The sequence below is a fragment of the Tiliqua scincoides genome, chromosome 9 (genome assembly GCF_035046505.1).
Source record: "Tiliqua scincoides isolate rTilSci1 chromosome 9, rTilSci1.hap2, whole genome shotgun sequence".
Lineage (NCBI taxonomy): Eukaryota > Metazoa > Chordata > Lepidosauria > Squamata > Scincidae > Tiliqua > Tiliqua scincoides.
In genome coordinates, this window is record NC_089829.1 from 47,638,809 (window position 1) to 47,659,569 (window position 20,761).

General features: G+C 49.9%; 1 protein-coding gene across 1 annotated transcript; it reads right to left on the bottom strand.

Annotated features, from left to right (window-relative positions):
• Positions 1-10,432: 10,432 nt before the first annotated feature.
• Positions 10,433-20,151, bottom strand: LOC136660585 (F-box/LRR-repeat protein 8-like). The gene is made up of 3 exons (XM_066637866.1): positions 19,505-20,151; positions 15,119-15,299; positions 10,433-13,657 (listed from the first exon to the last, which is right to left on the bottom strand). The coding sequence occupies exons 2-3, from the start codon at positions 15,280-15,282 to the stop codon at positions 12,682-12,684; spliced, it is 1,140 nt and encodes a 379-aa protein (XP_066493963.1). The 5' UTR covers positions 15,283-15,299; positions 19,505-20,151; the 3' UTR covers positions 10,433-12,681.
• Positions 20,152-20,761: the final 610 nt, after the last annotated feature.

Sequence of the window (20,761 nt, forward strand, 5' to 3'; positions counted from 1 at the left end):
CCAGTCCCACCTGTTGCACTTAGAATGCATTGCCAGGCCACCCCACTTACCCCTTAAGTGTGCTTAGGCGACCGCACAGAGCATTCAACTGCAGCCAAGCTCACTGTGTTGATTCACAAGCTCACTCTTGTGATTCTAAGGAAAAAGCAAGCTGGGCTTGTAAAAACCTCAGCAAGTGATTTTGCAGATGTGGCCTGACAGCCAGTGGGGAGGGGCAATGGCATCACTGGGGTACAGACTGCACCAGACAACACCCTCAGGGGAGAGGTGACACCACTACTGGCCAAACTGTGAAAATCTTGGTATTTTTGAAGAACACAATCATGTTATATATCATTTGATGGGTAATTTAATACACAACGCAATGAAACAAGCTGTGTTGTTTCAATTTTCATTCTATGAAACATTACAGCCAAATAGCCAGGAAAATAAACACACCTGCCTTCTGCAACAAAAAGTGGATTTCCTTGACTCACAACTGACCATTGAGACCGATTGCTCTAAGGGCCAATGGACACAGCAGGGAACCCCTACCGAAGTGATGTTCAACATCTTTCATCTCACAGCAGACCAACAAGGCACTCAAACATTCAGAGCACACCATTGGTTTTTTGCAGACCAATATGGCACACCCCACTGCTGGTGGGGGGGGTTCGCATCCCCAGTGCCCCCAATAGATTACCCTTGCCCTGACCTGGTGGAGAACTGCTGCCAGAAAGTGTGAGTCAGAATCCACTCTCATTCCCGCGTCTCCCAACTGATTCAGCTGCTTGTCACCAGGCAGGCCACTGGCTTTGGGTTGGGTGAGCTGGACTGGGACAGAGAGAGTGAGTGGGGGCGACCCCCTCCCAAGCTGCCGCTGTGATCCAGGAGAAGCTCCAGGGGCGATGGGGACGCCAGCAGCTCTCGCTCTGGGGGTCACCACCCTGGCAAGCAAGGGCAGGGCGCAGCCCCTTCAAACGCCCCACGGGCACCATTCCGCTGCCTTCAGGCCCCAGCCCAGCAGGCTCAGGCTGCAACCCTCTGCGCACTTTCCCAGGAGTAAGCCCCGCTGTGGTCAATGCCACTTCCTTCTGAGTAGACAAGCGCAGGCTGGTGTGCCTGCCAGGAGCGCCCTCCTTCCTCCCTGCCGGGTTCCCCCTGCTGAAGCCCGGGGCGCCTTCAGGGCCTGAGCCCACCGGCAGGGCAGGGCAGGGCAGGGCAGGGCAGGGCGCGCTGGAGGGGTCCGGGGCCCGCCCCGCCGGGAGGCGCAGCAGCAGCGCTGCCCCCGCTCACCTGCAGCCGCCGAGACGCCTGGCCCGCCGGCACGCGCCTGCCGAGGCGCCTCTTCTGCCCGCGCGCGGCACGTGGCGCGGCGCACCTGCGCGGGTGTGGCGGGGCGTGTCCCGGGTTAACTCCTCCGCCCCCGGGGGGCGCGCCGCGACCCGCCACGCCCCGAAAGTAGCAGGCACGTGCGCGGCGGGCTGCGGGACCCCAGTGGGGAGCCCTCCGGCTGGAGCTGCCAGTCTCCCGAAGTGCGGTCCAGAGCCAGGCGCCCCGCTGCCGCACTCTGCCCGTGCTCAGAGGCAAGGCGCTGCCCTGAGCACTGGGAAGCATCGGAAGGCGCCTCCAAATCGGGGCCCCGCGGTCAAGAGGCTGGGCAGGCGCAGCAGCCTCCTTGCCAGGCCTGCCCAAGGAGATGCCGCCAGAGGACAGGGTCGCCGTGCCCAGCAAGGCCCGGGCAGGTTGGGAACCTGCCGCCCGGCCACGAAATGGGAGCGACGGGCTGCGAAGGCTGCTCTTGCGCCTGCTGCAGCAGTGCAGCCCCAAGTCCCGCTCGCTCCTTCCAGTGGGACTGGCTGCAGGAAGAGGGTGGAAGCCCTGGTTGGTTTGGGGGGCAGATCCCAGAACAAGGTTTGGCCAGCCAGCCAGCCAGTGAGGGCAGGTGGCCAGGTGCAGTGGAGGGCAGAGTGCCCAGCTAGGCCTTAACCACTGCGTAGAAAAGGGAATTGGGCAGGTGCAGCTTTGTAAATCCACCCACACTGAGCTGCACCTGCCCAGATTCCCCTTTCTGGGCAGTGGTTAAAGGCAGGCCCATAGCCAGGATTCTAGAGGTGGGGGGGGGGCAACTGTTTTCAAGGGGGGCAATGATGTCAGGTATCTATACTGGTGGGAAAAATGAAAGGATAAGTCTCCAGAAACATCAAATACCCAAAACTCCCCCAAATTTCATGAAAAGAAAATAATGTGGGCTTTTTTGAAAGATGCATTCATTAGTTGTAAAGCAATGTAAAAATAATTTGCATAGAATAAATGCATCTCTGCATGCCATGTAAAATGTATTGCCTACACAGAAATAACATGCAACATATCCTTTCATTTACACACCAGTGCAATACACAGGCCTGCAACCCTGCAAAAGTAAAACATGTCACTGTGATGCAGGTAGTATTTACTTGTACTGAAAGTGCCTATTTAACACCTATATAACACCTATCTAACACCCATATAGCGCCTTTCTAACACCTATATAGTGCCTATTTAACAACACAATATTCATTACTTATAGCAACATCAAGCTGACACGTGCAACATCAAGGGGATATATGATGGTATCAAGCAGGCCCTAGGTCCAACACAGAAGAAAATTGCCCCTCTGAAGTCTGCCGCAGGCTAGGTCATCCAGGATCGGGTGCAGCAGATGGAATGCTGGGTGCAGCACTACTCTGAGCTATATTCCAGAGAAAATGTAGTCACCGAAGAAGCGCTGAACAACATTGAGTTCCTCCCTGTGCTGGAGGAGCTTGACAGTGAACCAACCCTAGAAGAACTTCACGTGGCCCTGGACTCCCTTGCCTTTGGCAAGGCACCTGGAAAAGACAGCATCCCTGCTGAAGTCCTAAAGTGCTGCAAAGAGATCATCGTCACTGAGCTGCATGAAATCCTCTGTCTTTGCTGGAGAGAAGGTGGAGTACCACAAGACATGAGGGATGCAAACATCATCACGCTGTACAAGAACAAAGGTGACGGGTGACTGCAACAACTACTGCAGCATCTCTCTCCCTAGCATTGTAGGAAAGTTGTTTGCCCGAGTTGCACTAAAGAGGCTCCAGGTACTTGCAGAGAGCGTCTATCCAGAATTGCAGTGCAGATTCTGAGCCAACAGGTCCACCACTGATATGGTATTCTCCCTTAGACAACTGCAGGAGAAATGCAGGGAACAACAGCCACTCTTTTTAGTCTTCATAGATCTCACGAAGGCTTTCGACCTGGTCAGCAGGGACGGCCTCTTCAAGATTCTCCCCAAGATCAGATGTCCACCCAGGTTCCTCAGCATCATCAGGTCTTTCCACAAGGACATGAAGGGCACTGTTGTCTTCCATGGCTCCACATCAGACCCCTTTGACGTCCGAAGCGGAGTGAAGCAGGGCTGTGTTCTCCTGCTGACCTTCTTTGGAATTTTCTTCGCTGTCCTGCTGAAGCAGGCCTTTGGAACTGCAACAGAAGGCATCTATCTCCGGACCAGATCAGACGGAAAGCTCTTCAACCTCTCCAGACTGAGAGCAAAGTCCAAAGTCCAGCTGAAATGTCTGCGTGACTTCCTCTTTGCCGACGATGCAGCTGTCACTACCCACTCTGCCAAAGATCTCCAGCAGCTCATGGATCGTTTTAGCAAGGCCTGCCAAGATTTTGGACTGACAATCAGCCTTAAGAAAACACAGGTCATGGTTCAGGATGTGGACTCACCTCCCAGCATTACAATCTCTGCGCATGAACTGGAGGTTGTCCATGACTTTGTGTACCTTGGCTCAACGATCTCCGACACTCTTTTGATACCGAGCTAAACAAACACATCAGTAAAGCAGCTACCACGTTTTCCAGACTCACAAAGAGAGTCTGGTCCAACAAGAAGCTGACGGAACATACCAAGATCCAGGTCTACAGAGCTTGCATCCTGAGTACACTTCTGTACTGCAGTGAGTCATGGACTCTTCACTCACAACAGGAGAGGAAACCGAACACTTTCCACATGCGCTGCCTCCGACGCATCCTCGGCATCACCTGGCAGGACAAAGTTCCAAACAACACAGTCCTGGAACGTGCTGGAATCCCTAGCATGTATGCACTGCTGAAACAGAGACGCCTGCGTTGGCTCGGTCATGTGAGAATGGATGATGACCGGATCCCAAAGGATCTCCTCTATGGAGAACTCGTGCAAGGAAAGCGCCCTACGGGTAGTCCACAGCTGCGATACAAGGACATCTGCCAGAGGGATCTGAAGGCCTTAGGAATGGACCTCAACAGGTGGGAAACCCTGGCCACTGAGCAGCCCGCTTGGAGGCAGGCTGTGCAGCATGGCCTTTCCCAGTTTGAAGAGACACTTGGCCAACAGACTGAGGCAAAGAGGCAAAGAAGGAAGGCCCATAGGCAGGGAGACAGACCAGGGACAGACTGCACTTGCTCCCGGTGTGGAAGGGATTGTCACTCCCGAATTGGCCTTTTCAGCCACACTAGACGCTGTTCCAGAACTACCATCCAGAACCACCATTCAGAGCGCAATACCATAGTCTTTCGAGACTGAAGGTTGCCAACTATTCATTATTTATTCAAAAGCAAAGTACAGAAGATTTGAATGCACTGAATCTACCTGGTTGAGCTGAATCCTCCCAGCTTTCTGAGAGTTGAATCTCCTTAGAACCAGGGGTGGATCCAGCATCTGTATCTGGGAGGGGGCCATAAGCACTACCTTCAGATCCCAGGTCAACCAGGCAGGTAGACCTGGGCTCTCGACTTTGATAGCTGGGTAGACCTGGGCTCCCATTTCAGTTTATCGCCTCTGTGGTGGTTTGCTGGGTGGGTAGACCTGGGCTCCCGTCTGGACTTGGAGCCCGGGTTTACCTGCTGTGTAGGCCTGGGCTCCTGCTTGAGCTTAACGCTTTTGTGGACATTTGCTGGGCAAGCAGACCTGGGTCTGGGCTCCCACCTGGACTTGGAGGCCTGCTTGGGTAGACCTGGATTCCTGATTGAGCTTATAGCCTACATAAGAACATAAGAAGAGCCCTGCGGAATCATGCCAAAGGCCCATCTAGTCCAGTTTCCTGTATCTCACAGTGGCCCACCAAATACTTCCGGGAGCACAAAGGACAGCAAGACACAACCTGCATCCTGGTGTCCTCTCCTGCATCTGGCATTGAGGTAGCCTACGTCTAAAATCAGGAGCTTGCACATACCTATCATGACTTGTAACCTGTGATTGACTTTCCACCAGAAATTTGTCCAATCCCCTCTTAAAGGCATCTGTGCAAGTTGCCATCACCACTTCCTGTGGCAAGGAGTTCCGCAGACTAATTACATGCTACGTAAAGAAATATTTTCCTTTGTCCGTCCTAACTCTCCCAACACTCAATTAGTGGATGTCCCCTGGTTCTGGTGTTATGTGAGAGGGAAAACAACATCTCTCTAGCCATCCCTTGCATAATTTTATATGTCTCAATCATGTCCCCCCTCAGGCCTCTGTGGCTGTTTGCTGGGTGGGTAGACCTGGGCTCCCATTCCAGCCAATCTCCTTGACACTTGCCCAGTGGGTGTTCCCCTGACAACTGATTTTGCTCTCCATTCTGGCAGGTGCCCTTCCCTGCTGGCAGGACAGTTGGGGGGGTATGCACCCATGGCCTCCCCTGGATCCGCCCCTGCTTAGAACCTTTCCCACACTTAAGTTCTTGGTTCTCTTTCGCTCAAATGCTTTCCATGTTTTCTCCCACCAGAAAAAAGATCTCCCTAGCACCCAAGCAGCAGCCATTAATTTTAAAAGTATATCTGAAAGGCAAGAACCTGCCCCCATGATTTCTCCAAACAGAAACATTTCTCCCTGCCCCCCACCCCACAGCAGTACCATTAGGGTAATTAGCATGTTCCACAGTAGAAGAAATAGCACCCTCCCTTCCCCCAGCCAGTACAAGTCAAAATCTCTCCCAACCTTCTTGTAGCTGCTCTTGACCAGCCCTGCTCTCCATGAGCTCTGGATGGGGGCAGGGTGACCAAAGGTCATAACTTCCAAGGAGCCCCCCCAGGACCCTGTTCTATTGCCAACTTCATGAAAAAGTGATGCAGGAAAGAGGACAGATGAAGAGTCTTCTACAATGTATAATAATGCAGAGGGAGGCATGGCCTGCAGTGGTCCTTGGTATTGTGCATGGGAAGGATAGAGTGGATAGAGAGATGCTCTTTTTCACCAGAACCAGGGGACAGCTACTAAAATTGCGTCTTGGGAGACAAAATAAAATATTTCCTTACTCAGCGTGTAGTAGGTCTGTGGAACTCCTTGCTACAGGATGTGGTGATGGCGTTGGGCCTAGATGCCTTTAAAAGGGGATTGGACAAATTTCTGGAGGAAAACTCCATCACGGGTGACAAGCCATGATGTGTATGCGCAACCTCCTGATTTTAGAAATGGGCTATGTCAGATGCAAGGGAGGGCACCAGAATGCAGGTCTCTTGCTATCTGTGTGCTCCCTGGGGCATTTGGTGGGCCGCTGTGAGATACAGGAAGCTGGACTGGATGGGCCTATGGCCTGATCCAGTGGGGCTGTTCATATGTTCTTAACTACAATTCCCAGGAGGCCTTGCAGGTCTCTTGTTATCTGGTGTGCTCCCTGGGGCATTTGGCCGCTGTGAGATACAGGAAGCTGGACTAGATGGGCCTATGGCCTGCTCCAGTGGGGCTGTTCTTATGTTCTTAACTACAGTTCCCAGAATGCCTTGCAGGTCTCTTGTTATCTGGTGTGCTCCCTGGGGCATTTGGCCGCTGTGAGATACAGGAAGCTGGACTAGATGGGCCTATGGCCTGATCCAGTGGGGCTGTTGTTATGTAACAATACAATTGGAAATAGTAACTGTCAGGCCTTTGGCACTGATATAGATTTTAGGGGTTAACCTAACTTCTCTCAGAGGAGGAACATTAGGAAAAACATGACTAGTGTTTTTCTGTTAAAAACAAGGTAGAAAATGTCAAGATGACCTGCAGAAAGAGAAAAACATGTGTGTCATAGCTCTCCCAAAAGGAACATTCCAGGGTCTTGTGAAATCAAAGTGCAAGCCAGAACTTCCCCATACATGGATAACGGACTTCCCAGTTAGGGCTAGAACCATGCACCAGTATGCCAAATAAGGAGAGGGAAGTGATGTGAATATCACATGGGTCACGTGTTTTTCATAGAGTACAAGTACAGGAGTTTTGGGTGTGGTTCGGTGAAGAAATCAAAGATCCACCATGGGGTAACTTAGAACCTGTATCCATCCTAATCTATTCTTAATCTGTAAATAGCATGTAAATAAATTTTTCTATATGCTTTTAAAGAAGTCTGTGTCTGCTTAGCATTTTGACCCAGAGACCAAGTCCCAGAAATCTATCAGTACCTCTCAGGCCTGGAATTGTTGTAAGCCAGGTTGTGGCAGGAGGGGCCTTGGAACAGCAGCACTGTGTTACTGCAATCAGTTGCACCTGTGTGAGCTGGGAGCCATGTGACCTGGGGTGATGTGAGCCAAGGCACCTAGGCAATGGAGGAGTGGTGGAATGCACCACTGAACAGCCAATCAGAAAGGGTCGCAAGACTGTCTTGTGATGATGAGGTCGCCCTATTCTGATTGGCCGGCCCCGGTATATATGGGGGCAAGAACAGACACCAAATGTGGGTTTGCTGTGGTGGAGTTCTGCGTGTTGTGCTGCTGGTTTGTGTACTGACTTGGACTGTCTTATTGTGACTGTGACCTGCTGTATCCCTGACTTCTGGACCGTTTGACTGACTACTCTTCTGCCTGTTCCTTTACCAATACCTGCTTCTGCAACAAACAAGCCTGTGCCTGCTTGTTTGGCTCTGTTTGGGATTGCCTGCTTCCTGTGCTATCTCCCTGCGCTCCTGTGCCACTCTGCTACCGGGAAGCAAGGGTCATCCTCCCCTGCCATCCTGACAGTAACAATTAATTGCACATTTATTCAAAATCCATTGAAAACATTTTATAGTTGAATATGTCAACGGAATTGAGAACTTGATCAAGCGATATCAGCTTTTTAAAGTCAGATAAATTATGCAGGGGATAATTATAATTATAATTATAAATTATGCAGGGGATGGACAGAGTGGATAGGGAGATGCTCTTTACACTCTCACATAATACCAGAACCAGGGGACATCCACTAAAATTGAGTGTTGGGCGGGTTAGGACAGACAAAAGAAAATATTTCTTTACTCAGCGTGTGGTCGGTCTGTGGAACTCCTTGCCACAGGATGTGGTGCTGGCGTCTAGCCTAGACGCCTTTAAAAGGGGATTGGACAAGTTTCTGGAGGAAAAATCCATTATGGGGTACAAGCCATGATGTGTATGCGCAACCTCCTGATTTTAGGAATGGGTTAAGTCAGAATGCCAGATGTAGGGGAGAGCACCAGGATGAGGTCTCTTGTTATCTGGTGTGCTCCCTGGGGCATTTGTTGGGCCGCTGTGAGATACAGGAAGCTGGACTAGATGGGCCTATGGCCTGATCCAGTGGGGCTGTTCTTATGTTCTTATGTTCTTAGATAGTCATTTAGCAAGAATCTTAGCTATCAGTTCTTAATGTGATGCAGTGATACCAGTTTCCCAACATCTGGTTTAAAGTCACTTAGTAGGAGTCTCAAATCACCGCATTCACTAATCCGGAGTTGACTGCTTGGAGAAAAGTAGGATGACCACACTAAAGCCATGCTCCACCAAATATAATGTTGGAAATACAACAAGGACTTGTTAAGAAAGCACTGCTCATAGTGCTGGTTAGCAATCTCAGGAAAGGGAAGCCAAAAAGGAAAACCCCACAAAAAGTTAAGTTGGTGCATGCCTAGTACACACTTCTGGGGACATTCCCAAACAACAAATGCAACCCCCACCACATAACAGTAATTTTACATAGTACCTTATAATTACTATGAAACATCAGCCAGAGGATATTAGCATGGAGAGGTATCTACAATATTTGCCAGGGGCAATATTTAAGCAGCATGTCCCAGAAGGAACAGCCCTAATTACAAGCAACAAAGGCTTCCAGCCTGCTCACTGCGGCTGGTGAGGAGAATAAATCTGTGGTTAAATAGCACTCCAAGGAGAATGAAAGAAAATCCTGATGGGGCAGGGAGATGGTGGAGGAAACACAGGGCAGAAATAGACCCTTCCTTCACAGAGGGTCTGCAACCCAACCCTCTGAATCCCACCCCACCAACTACGGTTTATGGAGCATGATGTAAGAAAACGCCTACTTGCCTCCAATGCTAGTGAGCAAGCCATTGCCAGGTTAACACTAACCCTGACCCAAGCTGCTGCTGCTGCTGTCCAGGAATGTAGCAAGGAACAACTTGCAGGTTGTTGCCTGAGCACTGAATAGGGAGCTTGGAAATGCTGAGGTCGGCCTGCCACAAGGCAGTGCACCAACTGGGTGCTGTTACATTGCGACTTGCTCATGCAAGGGCAGAGCTGAGCAAAGGAGGGAACCGCAAGGCCTGTGCGGTCACACTGCTGCGCAAAGATCCTGCTTGGACAAAAATCTGGTGCCTTAGTCACGTGGGCTGCGTGTCTGACATCCCGGTAGAAGCAGGTAGAAGCACCAGCCATCACCTTTACCAGTGATGATGATGATAATAACTAGGTATTTATATACCACCTTTCTGGTCATTGGATTACTCCTCTGACTTTATTCAAGGCAGTTTCAAGGCAGGTGTTTCTAAATCCCTCAAGGGGATTTTTACAATCATAAAGGTTCTCTTTTTCAAGAACCAACAACATTTCAGAATGGATCTTCCTGGTTTGGTCTCACTTCTGGCCTCCAGTTCTCCCAGCAGGCTGACAAGCAGCTCCATCTCTCACATGGAGGGCAGCCAAGATGCTTCTTGCTCACACCAAGAGCAGGTGGAATCACTCAGCTCGGCTTGTGAGCTGTTTCAAGGTCTCACCATTCTCAGCCCTTCAGGGAGTTGCCGGTGTCCTCAAACTGGCGACCTTCTGATGTTATCTTCGAGCTAATTGAGGCTCTACCCTCTAGACCAGACCTCCTTCCCTATCTATCACACAGGCCTGCTCCCCTGGCCAAACAGGCTCCAGGACATTGATCTAGTTTACAGGGCATGGTGCCATAATCCCACTACCTCCAGCATCCACCTACCTCGCCTTGCCTCTTAGAGCCGCCTAGCTAATAGCATTGCCCTCTAGGGGTATTACCACCCACTTTGGGAAACCACTGCTTTAGAAGAAGACTGAATTCATTATGTGTTCTTTGATAGGGGCTAAACTCAGTAGAGTGGACCAGTGACAACCCCCAGGAGCTCCTCTAATGATAATCCGGTTCAAGCAAATATGGTCAATAGCATTTTTAATGAAACCAATATACTTCAAAAGAAGACCTAAGCAAGGAGATGACCAAGATAAATGTATTAGAAAATGTTCTTTATTTTTTCTCCATTGGAACATTGCATTGCAGAATAAAGTAGATCCTTGTTGTCTTCACCTGTACACAATTGTTCATATATTTGATTAAAAAATTTTTTATATTAATGAATTTAAACAGCACTTCAAATTGTTGTTCTCACTGGAGAACAAGTCCTACGAGGAAAGGCTGAGGGAACTTGGTGTGCTCAGCCTGGAGAAGAGAAGGCTGACTGGGGATATGATAGTGCTCTTCAAACACCTGAAGGGCTCTTATGTAGAAGAAGGGACAAATGTGTTCTCAGCTGCCTCTGAGAGTAGAACTAGATCCAGCTGGTACAAACGGCAAGAGAAGAGATTCCAGTTGGACATCAGGAAGAAATTCCTCACAGTAAGGGTGGTTTGGCAGAGGAACAGATTGCTGAGGAAGGTGGTGGACTCCCCCTCACTGGAACACTCCAAGCAAAGGCTCGACAGGCACTTGCTGGAGATGTTCTAGAATTTTCTACTACAGGCAGGGTGTTGGACTAGATGACCTTGTGGGTCCCTTCCTATGCTATGAAATAGGCCGGGGAGGGAATCTTATGGAGTGCACCCAGTCCAGCACACCCCAAGGCACCCATTCTAGATATTTTACATTGTATCAGATTCCTATTCCCATTTTCACATTATTTGTGCCAACCAGACTGAGGGCCCAATCCTATCCAACTTTCTAGCACTGGTGCAGTTGCCATGCAGCCCCGAGGTAAGGATACAAATGTTCCCTTACCTTGAGGAGGCCTCAGTGACTGCCTTCCTACCAAAGGATGCAGCACACACACCGTTGGCAAGGCTGCACTGGAAAATTGGATAGGACTGGGCCCTGAGTCGAGTCCAGTGGAGGCTGGTACATATGCCATGCCATGAAGAGGGATGGAAATGGGCAGAGCAGCATTTTCCTGGGGGGCCATTTCCATCAGGTCTGTCTCAGAAGCCAGCACAGCACTTGCGCTGGGCGAGGACTGTTGCCATCTCAAACCCCCAGCCCTTCCTGCCACTTAGGGCCGCTGCCTGAGGATGAAGGGATGGCAGCCTACTGCAGAGTTAAGACCCACCAGCAGCTGCAGCCACAAAGCCTGAATATTTTGTTACTGTTACTTTTTAAAAGTCATTAGTCAACCACTCTGGGAGGCATCAGCCTGGAAGAGAACGTAGAAACAAAACCAATATATAAATAAAACAATTAGGTGGCTGGTTAGAGGGCTTCTTGAAGCATGGCGTGTAACTGAATTAACAGATGATCAAAACTCTGGGCTAGCTCACTGCAGAGGAGCAAACTTTACTCCACATTTCCTCCTCCTACCTCCATAACTTGGGGCAGTGGTTCTCACACTTTTAGCACCAGGACTCACTTTTTAGAATGAGAATCTGTTGGGACCCACCAGAAGTGATGTCATGACCAGAAGTGACATCATCAAGCTGGAAAATTATTAACCGCCCTAGGCTGCAATCCTGTCCACACTTACCCAGGAATAAGCCCAACTGACTATCATTGTTAGAAGTACAGATCTGTTACATTTCCCCAAATGCAGTCACCTACCACGATAACAGTCTATTAAAATATTGAAATGAATGGGGACCCACCTGAAATTGGTTCACGACCCACCTAGTGGGTCCTGACCCACAGTTTGAGAAACACTGCTTTAGGGTTTATGACAACTGAAAATGTAAGTTGTAAATTAAACTATATTTTGGCTGAAGCTTTTCAACACACATGAACAGCACGAAAAACAGAACTGCAAATAAGATATGCAAACCTTAACTGAGAATGGATCAAAAATTATAAAGTTATAAAGTGCTGCAATTTTATATGGAGAATAGAAAAACAATATGAAATATGCAATTCTAAATTATATAAACAACCTGTATCAAAAGGAGAGAAAGATTTGTGTGTGATTCAAACTGATGAACCAAGCATTCGGCTGCACTTAAATTTGTTTGGCTTGTGCATTTAAAATCAGTGTATCCACCCGACTCCCATTCCTCCAGCCCCACCTACCTTTAGTATGTGTTTGTACCTATGCTGAAACGGAGGCAGTTTACTCCAGGCGTAACTTGGGCAGTATGGTAGTTCTGCATTTCCACTGCAGTGTCCACACTACAAATTCAGTGAAGAGTAAAACAAGGTGGCAGTGTAACCAGTGCAAAAGTGAAGATACTCCTGGAGTAAACGGTCGCCAGAAAGGTACATGCAGACATGCCCTTAGCTGAAACTCCAAGCTACTGGATAATGGTTGGTTGCCAAGGATGGCGTTCTTTGGTGGTCTTGAGAGTGCATCTCTTTAGACCTGTACAATGCAAGAGGAAAGCATCTACCACCGCCTGGCTAACTACACAGTAACAGTGGATCTCTTTCAAATGCATGCAACTCTTTGCCAGATCTATTAGTGAAGAGTTGAGGTCATCGGATGGAGTGGTGTGGAGGATCAGCCTCTCCAGGGTCCTGCTGTAGCTGTATGTAACAAACCTAATCTGGTTCACCAAATACGTAAAGGTGTTCAGTTGCAGCGTGGTCACGGGGATATTTCCCTTTAGGATCCGAGGTATCTTCCATGCAGGGACGGTGTGGTCAAACTCCAGTTCCACATGCAGTTGTGGGTGTTTCTCCCTCACCCCAATCCAAACGTTTTCAGAGATGACGGGGATGTACTTATCCAAACGCTCGCAGAAAATGTCCAAGCAGCGGAAAGGTGCTCTGTTTGGCTTCATCAGGTCCAGAAAGACATCCTCAGACAGGCTGGCATAATACACTCCTAAGATAGACAGTTTTGGACAGCACTTCAGAACATCTCTGATGGTCTCTGGCTTGACGTTACAGACCAGCGTGCGGTTGTTGATAAACAAGGTGTGCAGGTTCGGACTGCTGGCTGCCATTAGCTGAACAATCCCATCATCCAAAGTGAAAGGCATTTGCCGGAAGTCAATGTGCTGAAGGTCAATCTTGTTCTTGCTCCGGCAGATGTTCCTGATGCTCTGCAGGATGTCTTGGCCAGAATAGAAGTACGGATTTTCCCCTCTGCACCCAATGCACAGCGCCTGCAACCTGTGGTTCTGCTCAGCCAGCATGTCTAAGATCTGTGTGACGTTCCTCCGGGTGACCTCCTCAGACTGATCAAACATGATCTTAAGGTGCTTGATGTGGCCCAGGAACTGGTGCAGACTCTGCAGAGTCCCCTCCTCTTCCTCTGCATCAAAACTAAGACAAAGAAAATAAGTTGTGCCACATCGCTGGAGTTAAGGCAAACAGAAGTCCCCCTCCCCCATTCCCGGTCTCGGTCCCTTTTAGGTAAAGAAAAAGAAGTTCTAATAGTGCTCTCCCGAAGCACACCTAATTTGGCCCCTACCTTCAGTACCGCTTCAACAAGCTGTATAGCATAAGCGTACATGCAGCACAGAAAGAAAAAGATCAACCTCTAGTGACCTGCTGTAATGGAAAATCAGGAGATCACCGAGCAGATGATGTTTGACAACTGGTTGACAGCTCTGTAAAGGGCAGGGCTAGTGTCCACAGCTGTAATCAATTAAGGCCAATGGAGACCTTGATGGACACCTGAGCTTCATTTGGGTTGATGGACATGGCCAAAAGGGGTAGCTCACAGCTGCACCTTTATTATGATGATGGGTCTCTTCATGGACTAAAGAGGTGGCTCACATCTGAGCCTCATTTTGGATAACGGGGACCTACAAGAATCAAAAGCAGCCCCAGAAGGAGCAGAGGACACAGAGAAAGGGAATGCTGGGATTCTGCTGGCGAAACAGAGTGGGATCTTGAAATTCTGCCCGACAGAGCTGTGCTGGACCCATCCAAGGATACTGCTGGATGGCCACTGGGCTGGAAGATTCAGTTGGACTGTGGTTTGAAGCTGCTGAGGACTTGCACTAAGTGAAGTTTTGGGGGAAGGGAAAGCCTCTGGACCAGCAGAATTGCCAGGGTGTGTGTGTGCAGCAATAAATCTTGTTACTTGCTCTCAAACAGATAAGGGTGTTCTGTAGTTCTTTTGCACACAGCAGTTGCCGTTTTTGAAGAAGGGGAGGTGTTAATTAGCCAGAAAGTGGGCACTAGATGGAATATTTTGGATGGGACACCTGCAGGTGTGCTGCTGCTTGTCCTAGTGCATGTCTCTTAGATCAGAAGTTCAGGTTGCTGCTTATTGGTAATCACCCAAAACATTTAATATACCAATACTGTAAATTCACCAAACCAAAGCGGATCATCCTATGCTCCCAAATGGCCTCTTACTACGTACCGATTTTACAGGAATTGGTACGGCGGGGGGGGGGGGGGGTCACTCGTGCAGCAAATTTCTGTTTCAGGCTGAAATCCCTGAGCAATTTGGGGAGTGTATTACGTGTCCCCTATTTCAAGTGAGGAATGTACAAATGGCCACTGCTCAGACGTTCCCAGTCACAAAGGTAAGAACTGGAGTGGGAGGCACCAGAACTGTTGGGTGGGTGTATTTTTAGTCTCGTGTTCAGTCCCCTGAAGAAAGTTACTTGGCTTAAAACACGGCAGGACTGCAATTGACTTTTTTCTCATTAAAGTCTCCCCCACCCACCCTCAAGAACCTTTGCTCTCCTTGCTTTGGCTTGTGGTGCTGCTCCCTTGTTTTCCGCCTTGACTCCACAACCACCCACAGCAGAGGCCACCCTTCCTCACCTGACTTCTGTAAAACGCCAGACAGAACCAGATGAAACGGCTGCTGCCCAGTGCCTGCAGACGCGGAAGGCTGTGTGCCTGTCCTTCAGAGGCAGGTAATAGAATATGTGGGCCAGAATTTCTTCAGGGACGTAGTTCCAGGCATCTGTGGTTGGTGCGGGCATCCTTGCAAGGCGGCTGCCTGCAGATTCACAAAGAGAAAAACCATCAGGCTACTTACTGCACCGTAACCAGACTGACCCATCTGATTCACAAGAAATGGGTCCTGAGATGGGACAGTGGCAATTCTCTCCCCACAGCTACCTGAAGAAGGGGCTTCAGAAGAAAAGCAAGCAAATCACATATTATTGTGGGAATTGGAGAACTGACCTCACTGCAGCCACTTTATGTGAATACTGAAAGGAGAAACAGGTCAGCCCAATCATAAGGCCAGCTGGGGCCATCACCTCAGGGAAGTTCCCTGAGGGCTCCTGAGCGCCCTTCTAGAGATGATGATGATATAGCACAGCAAACTATACAGACAGTGTTTTTTATAGATTGCTAAGGACCAGAATGCTTTCCAACCAAATAAGTAAACTGATTCTCCCACTTTCTCCCACCGACCTCTCCCATGAAAAGTAGGGTTACCCATTACAAAGTGGGACACAATGCCTATATCTTTAAAGCCATTTCTGCCCAACATTGCATATACGCAACGAGGTCCAAATGTGTACACCTGTGGGCTGGGCAATAATGGGTTAACCATTGTATAGAAGAGGGAATTTTGGCAGGTGCAACTCAACATGGAGGCGTTTACAAAGGGTTTTATAAGGGGTATACATTGGTTAAAGGTATAAGCACTCTGCCCTCCACTGTAACTGGTTTATATTGGCAACTTTCAGTCTCGAAAGACTATGGTATCGCGCTCTGAAAGGTGGTTCTGGCACAGCGTCTAGTGTGGCTGAAAAGGCCAATCCGGGAGTGACAATCCCTTCCACACCAGGAGCAAGTGCAGTCTGTCGTACAAATCGTTGTACAAATCGATGGTAAGGCCACACCTGGAGTACTGTGTCCAGTTCTGGTCGCCACATCTCAAAAAAGACATAGTGGAAATGGAAAAGGTGCAAAAGAGAGCGACTAAGATGATTACGGGGCTGGGGCACCTTCCTTATGAGGAAAGGCTACGGTGTTTGGGCCTCTTCAGCCTAGAAAAGAGACGCTTGAGGGGGGACATGATTGAGACATACAAAATTATGCAGGGGATGGACAGAGTGGATAGGGAGATGCTCTTTACACTCTCACATAATACCAGAACCAGGGGACATCCACTAAAATTGAGTGTTGGGCGGGTTAGGACAGACAAAAGAAAATATTTCTTTACTCAGCGTGTGGTCGGTCTGTGGAACTCCTTGCCACAGGATGTGGTGCTGGCGTCTAGCCTAGACGCCTTTAAAAGGGGATTGGACGAGTTTCTGGAGGAAAAATCCATTATGGGGTACAAGCCATGATGTGTATGCGCAACCTCCTGATTTTAGGAATGGGTTAAGTCAGAATGCCAGATGTAGGGGAGAGCACCAGGATGAGGTCTCTTGTTATCTGGTGTGCTCCCTGGGGCATTTGGTGGGCCGCTGTGAGATCCAGGAAGCTGGACTAGATGGGCCTATGGCCTGATCCAGTGGGGCTGTTCTTATGTTCTTATGTTCTTATGTCCCTGGTCTGTCTCCCTGGCTATGGGCCTTCCTTCTTTGCCTCTTTGCCTCAGTCTGTTGGCCAAGTGTCTCTTCAAACTGGGAAAGGCCATGCTGCACAGCCTGCCTCCAAGCGGACCGCTCAGAGGCCAGGGTTTCCCACTTGTTGAGGTCCACTCCCAAGGCCTTCAGATCCCTCTGGCAGATGTCCTTGTATTGCAGCTGTGGTCTACCCGTAGGGCGCTTTCCTTGCACGAGTTCTCCATAGAGGAGATCCTTTGGGATCCGGCCATCATCCATTCTCACGACATGACCGAGCCAACGCAGGCGTCTCTGTTTCAGCAGTGCATACATGCTAGGGATTCCAGCACGTTCCAGGACTGTGTTGTTTGGAACTTTGTCCTGCCAGGTGATGCCGAGGATGCGTCGGAGGCAGCGCATGTGGAAAGCATTCAGTTTCCTTTCCTGTTGTGAGCGGAGAGTCCATGACTCGCTGCAGTACAGAAGTGTAATCAGGACGCAAGCTCTGTAGACCTGGATCTTGGTATGTTCCGTCAGCTTCTTGTTGGACCAGACTCTCTTTGGGAGTCTGGAAAACGTAGTAGCTGCTTTACCGATGCGTTTGTTTAGCTCGGTATCGAGAGAAAGAGTGTCGGAGATCGTTGAGCCAAGGTACACAAAGTCATGGACAACCTCCAGTTCATGCGCAGAGATTGTAATGCAGGGAGGTGAGTCCACATCCTGAACCATGACCTGTGTTTTCTTCAGGCTGATTGTCGGTCCAAAATCTTGGCAGGCCTTGCTAAAACGATCCATGAGCTGCTGGAGATCTTTGGCAGAGTGGGCAGTGACAGCTGCATCGTCGGCAAAGAGGAAGTCACGCAGACATTTCAGCTGGACTTTGGACTTTGCTCTCAGTCTGGAGAGGTTGAAGAGCTTTCCGTCTGATCTGGTCCGGAGATAGATGCCTTCTGTTGCAGTTCCAAAGGCCTGCTTCAGCATGACAGCGAAGAAAATCCCAAACAAGGTTGGTGCAAGAACACAGCCCTGCTTCACTCCGCTTCGGATGTCAAAAGGGTCTGATGTGGAGCCATCGAAGACAACAGTGCCCTTCATGTCCTTGTGGAAGGATCTGATGATGCTGAGGAGCCTGGGTGGACATCCGATCTTGGGGAGAATCTTGAAGAGGCCATCCCTGCTGACCAGGTCGAAACCTTTGTTAGATCTATGAAGGCTATAAAGAGTGGCTGTCGTTGTTCCCTGCATTTCTCCTGCAGTTGTCTAAGGGAGAATACCATATCAGTGGTGGACCTGTTGGCTCGGAATCCTGTAACTGGTGACCCTAATGATAAGACTATATAATTAAAACTGGAGGTAATCATGCACTGGAAATCTATAGAGAGTCCCTGTGAGTAGTGGTTAAGTTCCCCAATGACACCTGAGGTCAAGTCCCTGCTCTACTTTCTGGGTGACTTTGGGCCAGTTGCCATCTTTCAGGCTAGCCTACCATGCAGGGTTCTTCTATGTTGTCCTCAATGGAGGGTGAGAATCAACACCCTGAGCTCCTTGGAAGGACAGATGGGATAGGAAGGTAATAAGTAGTTAAAAACCATTACAATCCTATACAGCTGGGGTGTCAAACATAAGGCCTGAGGGAAGAACTTGGCCCATGGAAGCTTTTTATCAGGCCCTCAGGCTCTCAGCTGCTGAGCAGTGCTGAGGTGTTACTGCTAAAAGGGCAGCCCCCACAAAAATTGGGCTCTCCCATCTCTTGAAATATGATAAAGATTTACGTGTTTTCTCTTCTGTCATTTGTGGTTAATGAATTCCTAAGTGAGAAAAGGTGCTTTTGTGGGGTTATGAGTTGTCATTTCCTGCCTAACAACATCACTTCCGGCCCTCAGCAGTCATCATGAATGGCATTCGGCCCTCAATATGAAATGAGTTTGACACCCCTGCTCTACAGGTTTACTCAGAAGTAAGTCTGTGGTCAACAGACTTGCTCTCAAGAAAATGTGTATCTAATTGCAGCCTAAAAGAGCTGTGGCTTTGTTCTGAGCAAGGGACATAATCTGCACTCACCAAAATACAAGGAGTGGCGTCAGTCATGTATATTCCTCCCTTCAGTGTTGCATAGAGCAGAACCAACAGCCCTGGATCACACAGCAGTCGGAGTAGGGAGGCTTGCCTAATTTCAGTGCCTTGAACCTGCACCTTGCCTCTGCCAGCCAGGGCAGGGGAGAACAGGGACATTCCCAACCACAGGTGCATTACCCTCTTCCTCATCAGCAAGAGATACGTTGTCTCAGAGTCCAGTCCTATCCAACTTCCCAGCTCTAATGCAGCCACAATGTAGCCCCAAGGTAAGGCTGCAAACATTCTGTAAGTTGTGGAGACCTCCATGACTGCCTCCCCATGGCAGGATGCCCCCCTGGAACCACTTCATCAGTGCTGGAAAGCTGGATAGGAGTTGGCCATCGGTCAGCCCGAGAGCTTTCCCTGCACCAGTGCCTGCTGACCCTGTGAGTGCGTGCAGGCTTTTGAGTTACACAGCACACATTTTCAAAGCCGGCTGAAGAAGCCCAAACCGACCAACTAGTGATAAAGTGGTGAGTGATGTGACAACACCCCCCAGCAATTTCTGTGCCACTGAGATGTCACCTCTCAGGGCACAAGGCAGGCCTTCGCTTTGCCTGACAGAATGGAAAAGTTAGCTCACCTGCAGTTCCAGAAAGCGTGAGGCTTTGCAGCGAGGTCAGTGTTATTTTTAGCCAGCTGGAGGACGGCAGCTCCGCTTCTCTTCTCACTGCACGCACCCTGGAAGAGAATTTCCTGTGTGGAACTTACTGGTGGATGCCAAGTTCCTGATCTTCTGCTTGCTCAAGCCTCCAGCGGCCTCCTCCTCCAGAGGCCTGTCCAATCAGGCCTGGTTCCACTGTAGCACGCTAGAGGAAGAGAAGCAGCTCCTGCTTCTGCTCCACAACTGATGAAGTCACCAGCCTGCCTTTGGTACAAGGTTGGGTTTTCATGGGGCTTACTCAGAAGGAAAGCATCACCCTTTGTTTGCTCAGCCCCACCCTTTGTGCTTTCCTCCTCTCATAAAAAACAACCTGCAGTAGGCAGTTTATTCTGTGCCAAAGGGGGAAGGCGGAGCACCTCCTGGCCTTATCCAGCTTCTCCCAGCAAGTGAAATCCGATTGCATCCGGAGTCCAAGGGGTTGCTTGAAAAGAAGCCAGTGAGAAAGCATTGAATGCAGATAGGTAGGCTGGGCTGTGAGCAGGAGTCCAAGCAGGGGCAAAAGTCCTGGTGTAGCAGGTTGGTTGGCAACCTTCAGTCTGGAAAGACTCTGGTCTAAGCCTACAGCAGCCGGCATTCCCAGGCGGTCTCCCATCCAAGTCCTAACCAGGCCTGACCCTGCTTAGTTTCCAAGATCAAGGAAGTGAGCCACGTATCTGGACTGCCTGGGTTCATGTCTCGCCTCTGTCCCTCTTGGCCTCAGTCTTCCCTGTCTGCAAAATGGGTGATTTGATTATCAGGAATACAGAGAGAGGGCCGTGAGGACGGCATGGCGACTTGCCTGCCTGCTTCAAAGGTTGCAGGCATCACTTCTCCCCTGGGGAGGAAGCAGCAGCGGCGGCGGCGGTGCGTGTGGCACCAGTGAGGTGGGGAAATGCAGCTGGGAGGTCCTGGAGGACCGGTTTCGAGCAAGGACGGGAGAGCTAATAATCCTACTGCAGGTACTTCTACAGCGCCTGTCGTGGTCGTCAGACTTCACTTCCAGGCGGTTCTGAACCCCAGGGGGGGTTGAGACCTGCAGCAGGTTCGGTCTCCAAGAAGCGCAAGGCTTCAGGTGGCTCTTTAACGAGCGGGCCTCGCGTCCCGGCCTCCGGTCTCCTCGCACGCAGCTGGCGGCGGCCACGGAGCAGGCGGAGGCGCCGGGCTGGGCTCGCCGGCCGCTTCCAGGTCTGCCCCGCG

Bases quoted from the DNA above. Each gene is read 5' to 3' on its own strand.
- LOC136660585 (XM_066637866.1), bottom strand. From the start codon at position 15,282: ATGCCCGCACCAACCACAGATGCCTGGAACTACGTCCCTGAAGAAATT. The intron at 13,658-15,118 runs GTGAGGAAGGGT...TCTTTGTCTTAG, and splicing joins TGGCGTTTTACAGAAGTCAG to TTTTGATGCAGAGGAAGAGG.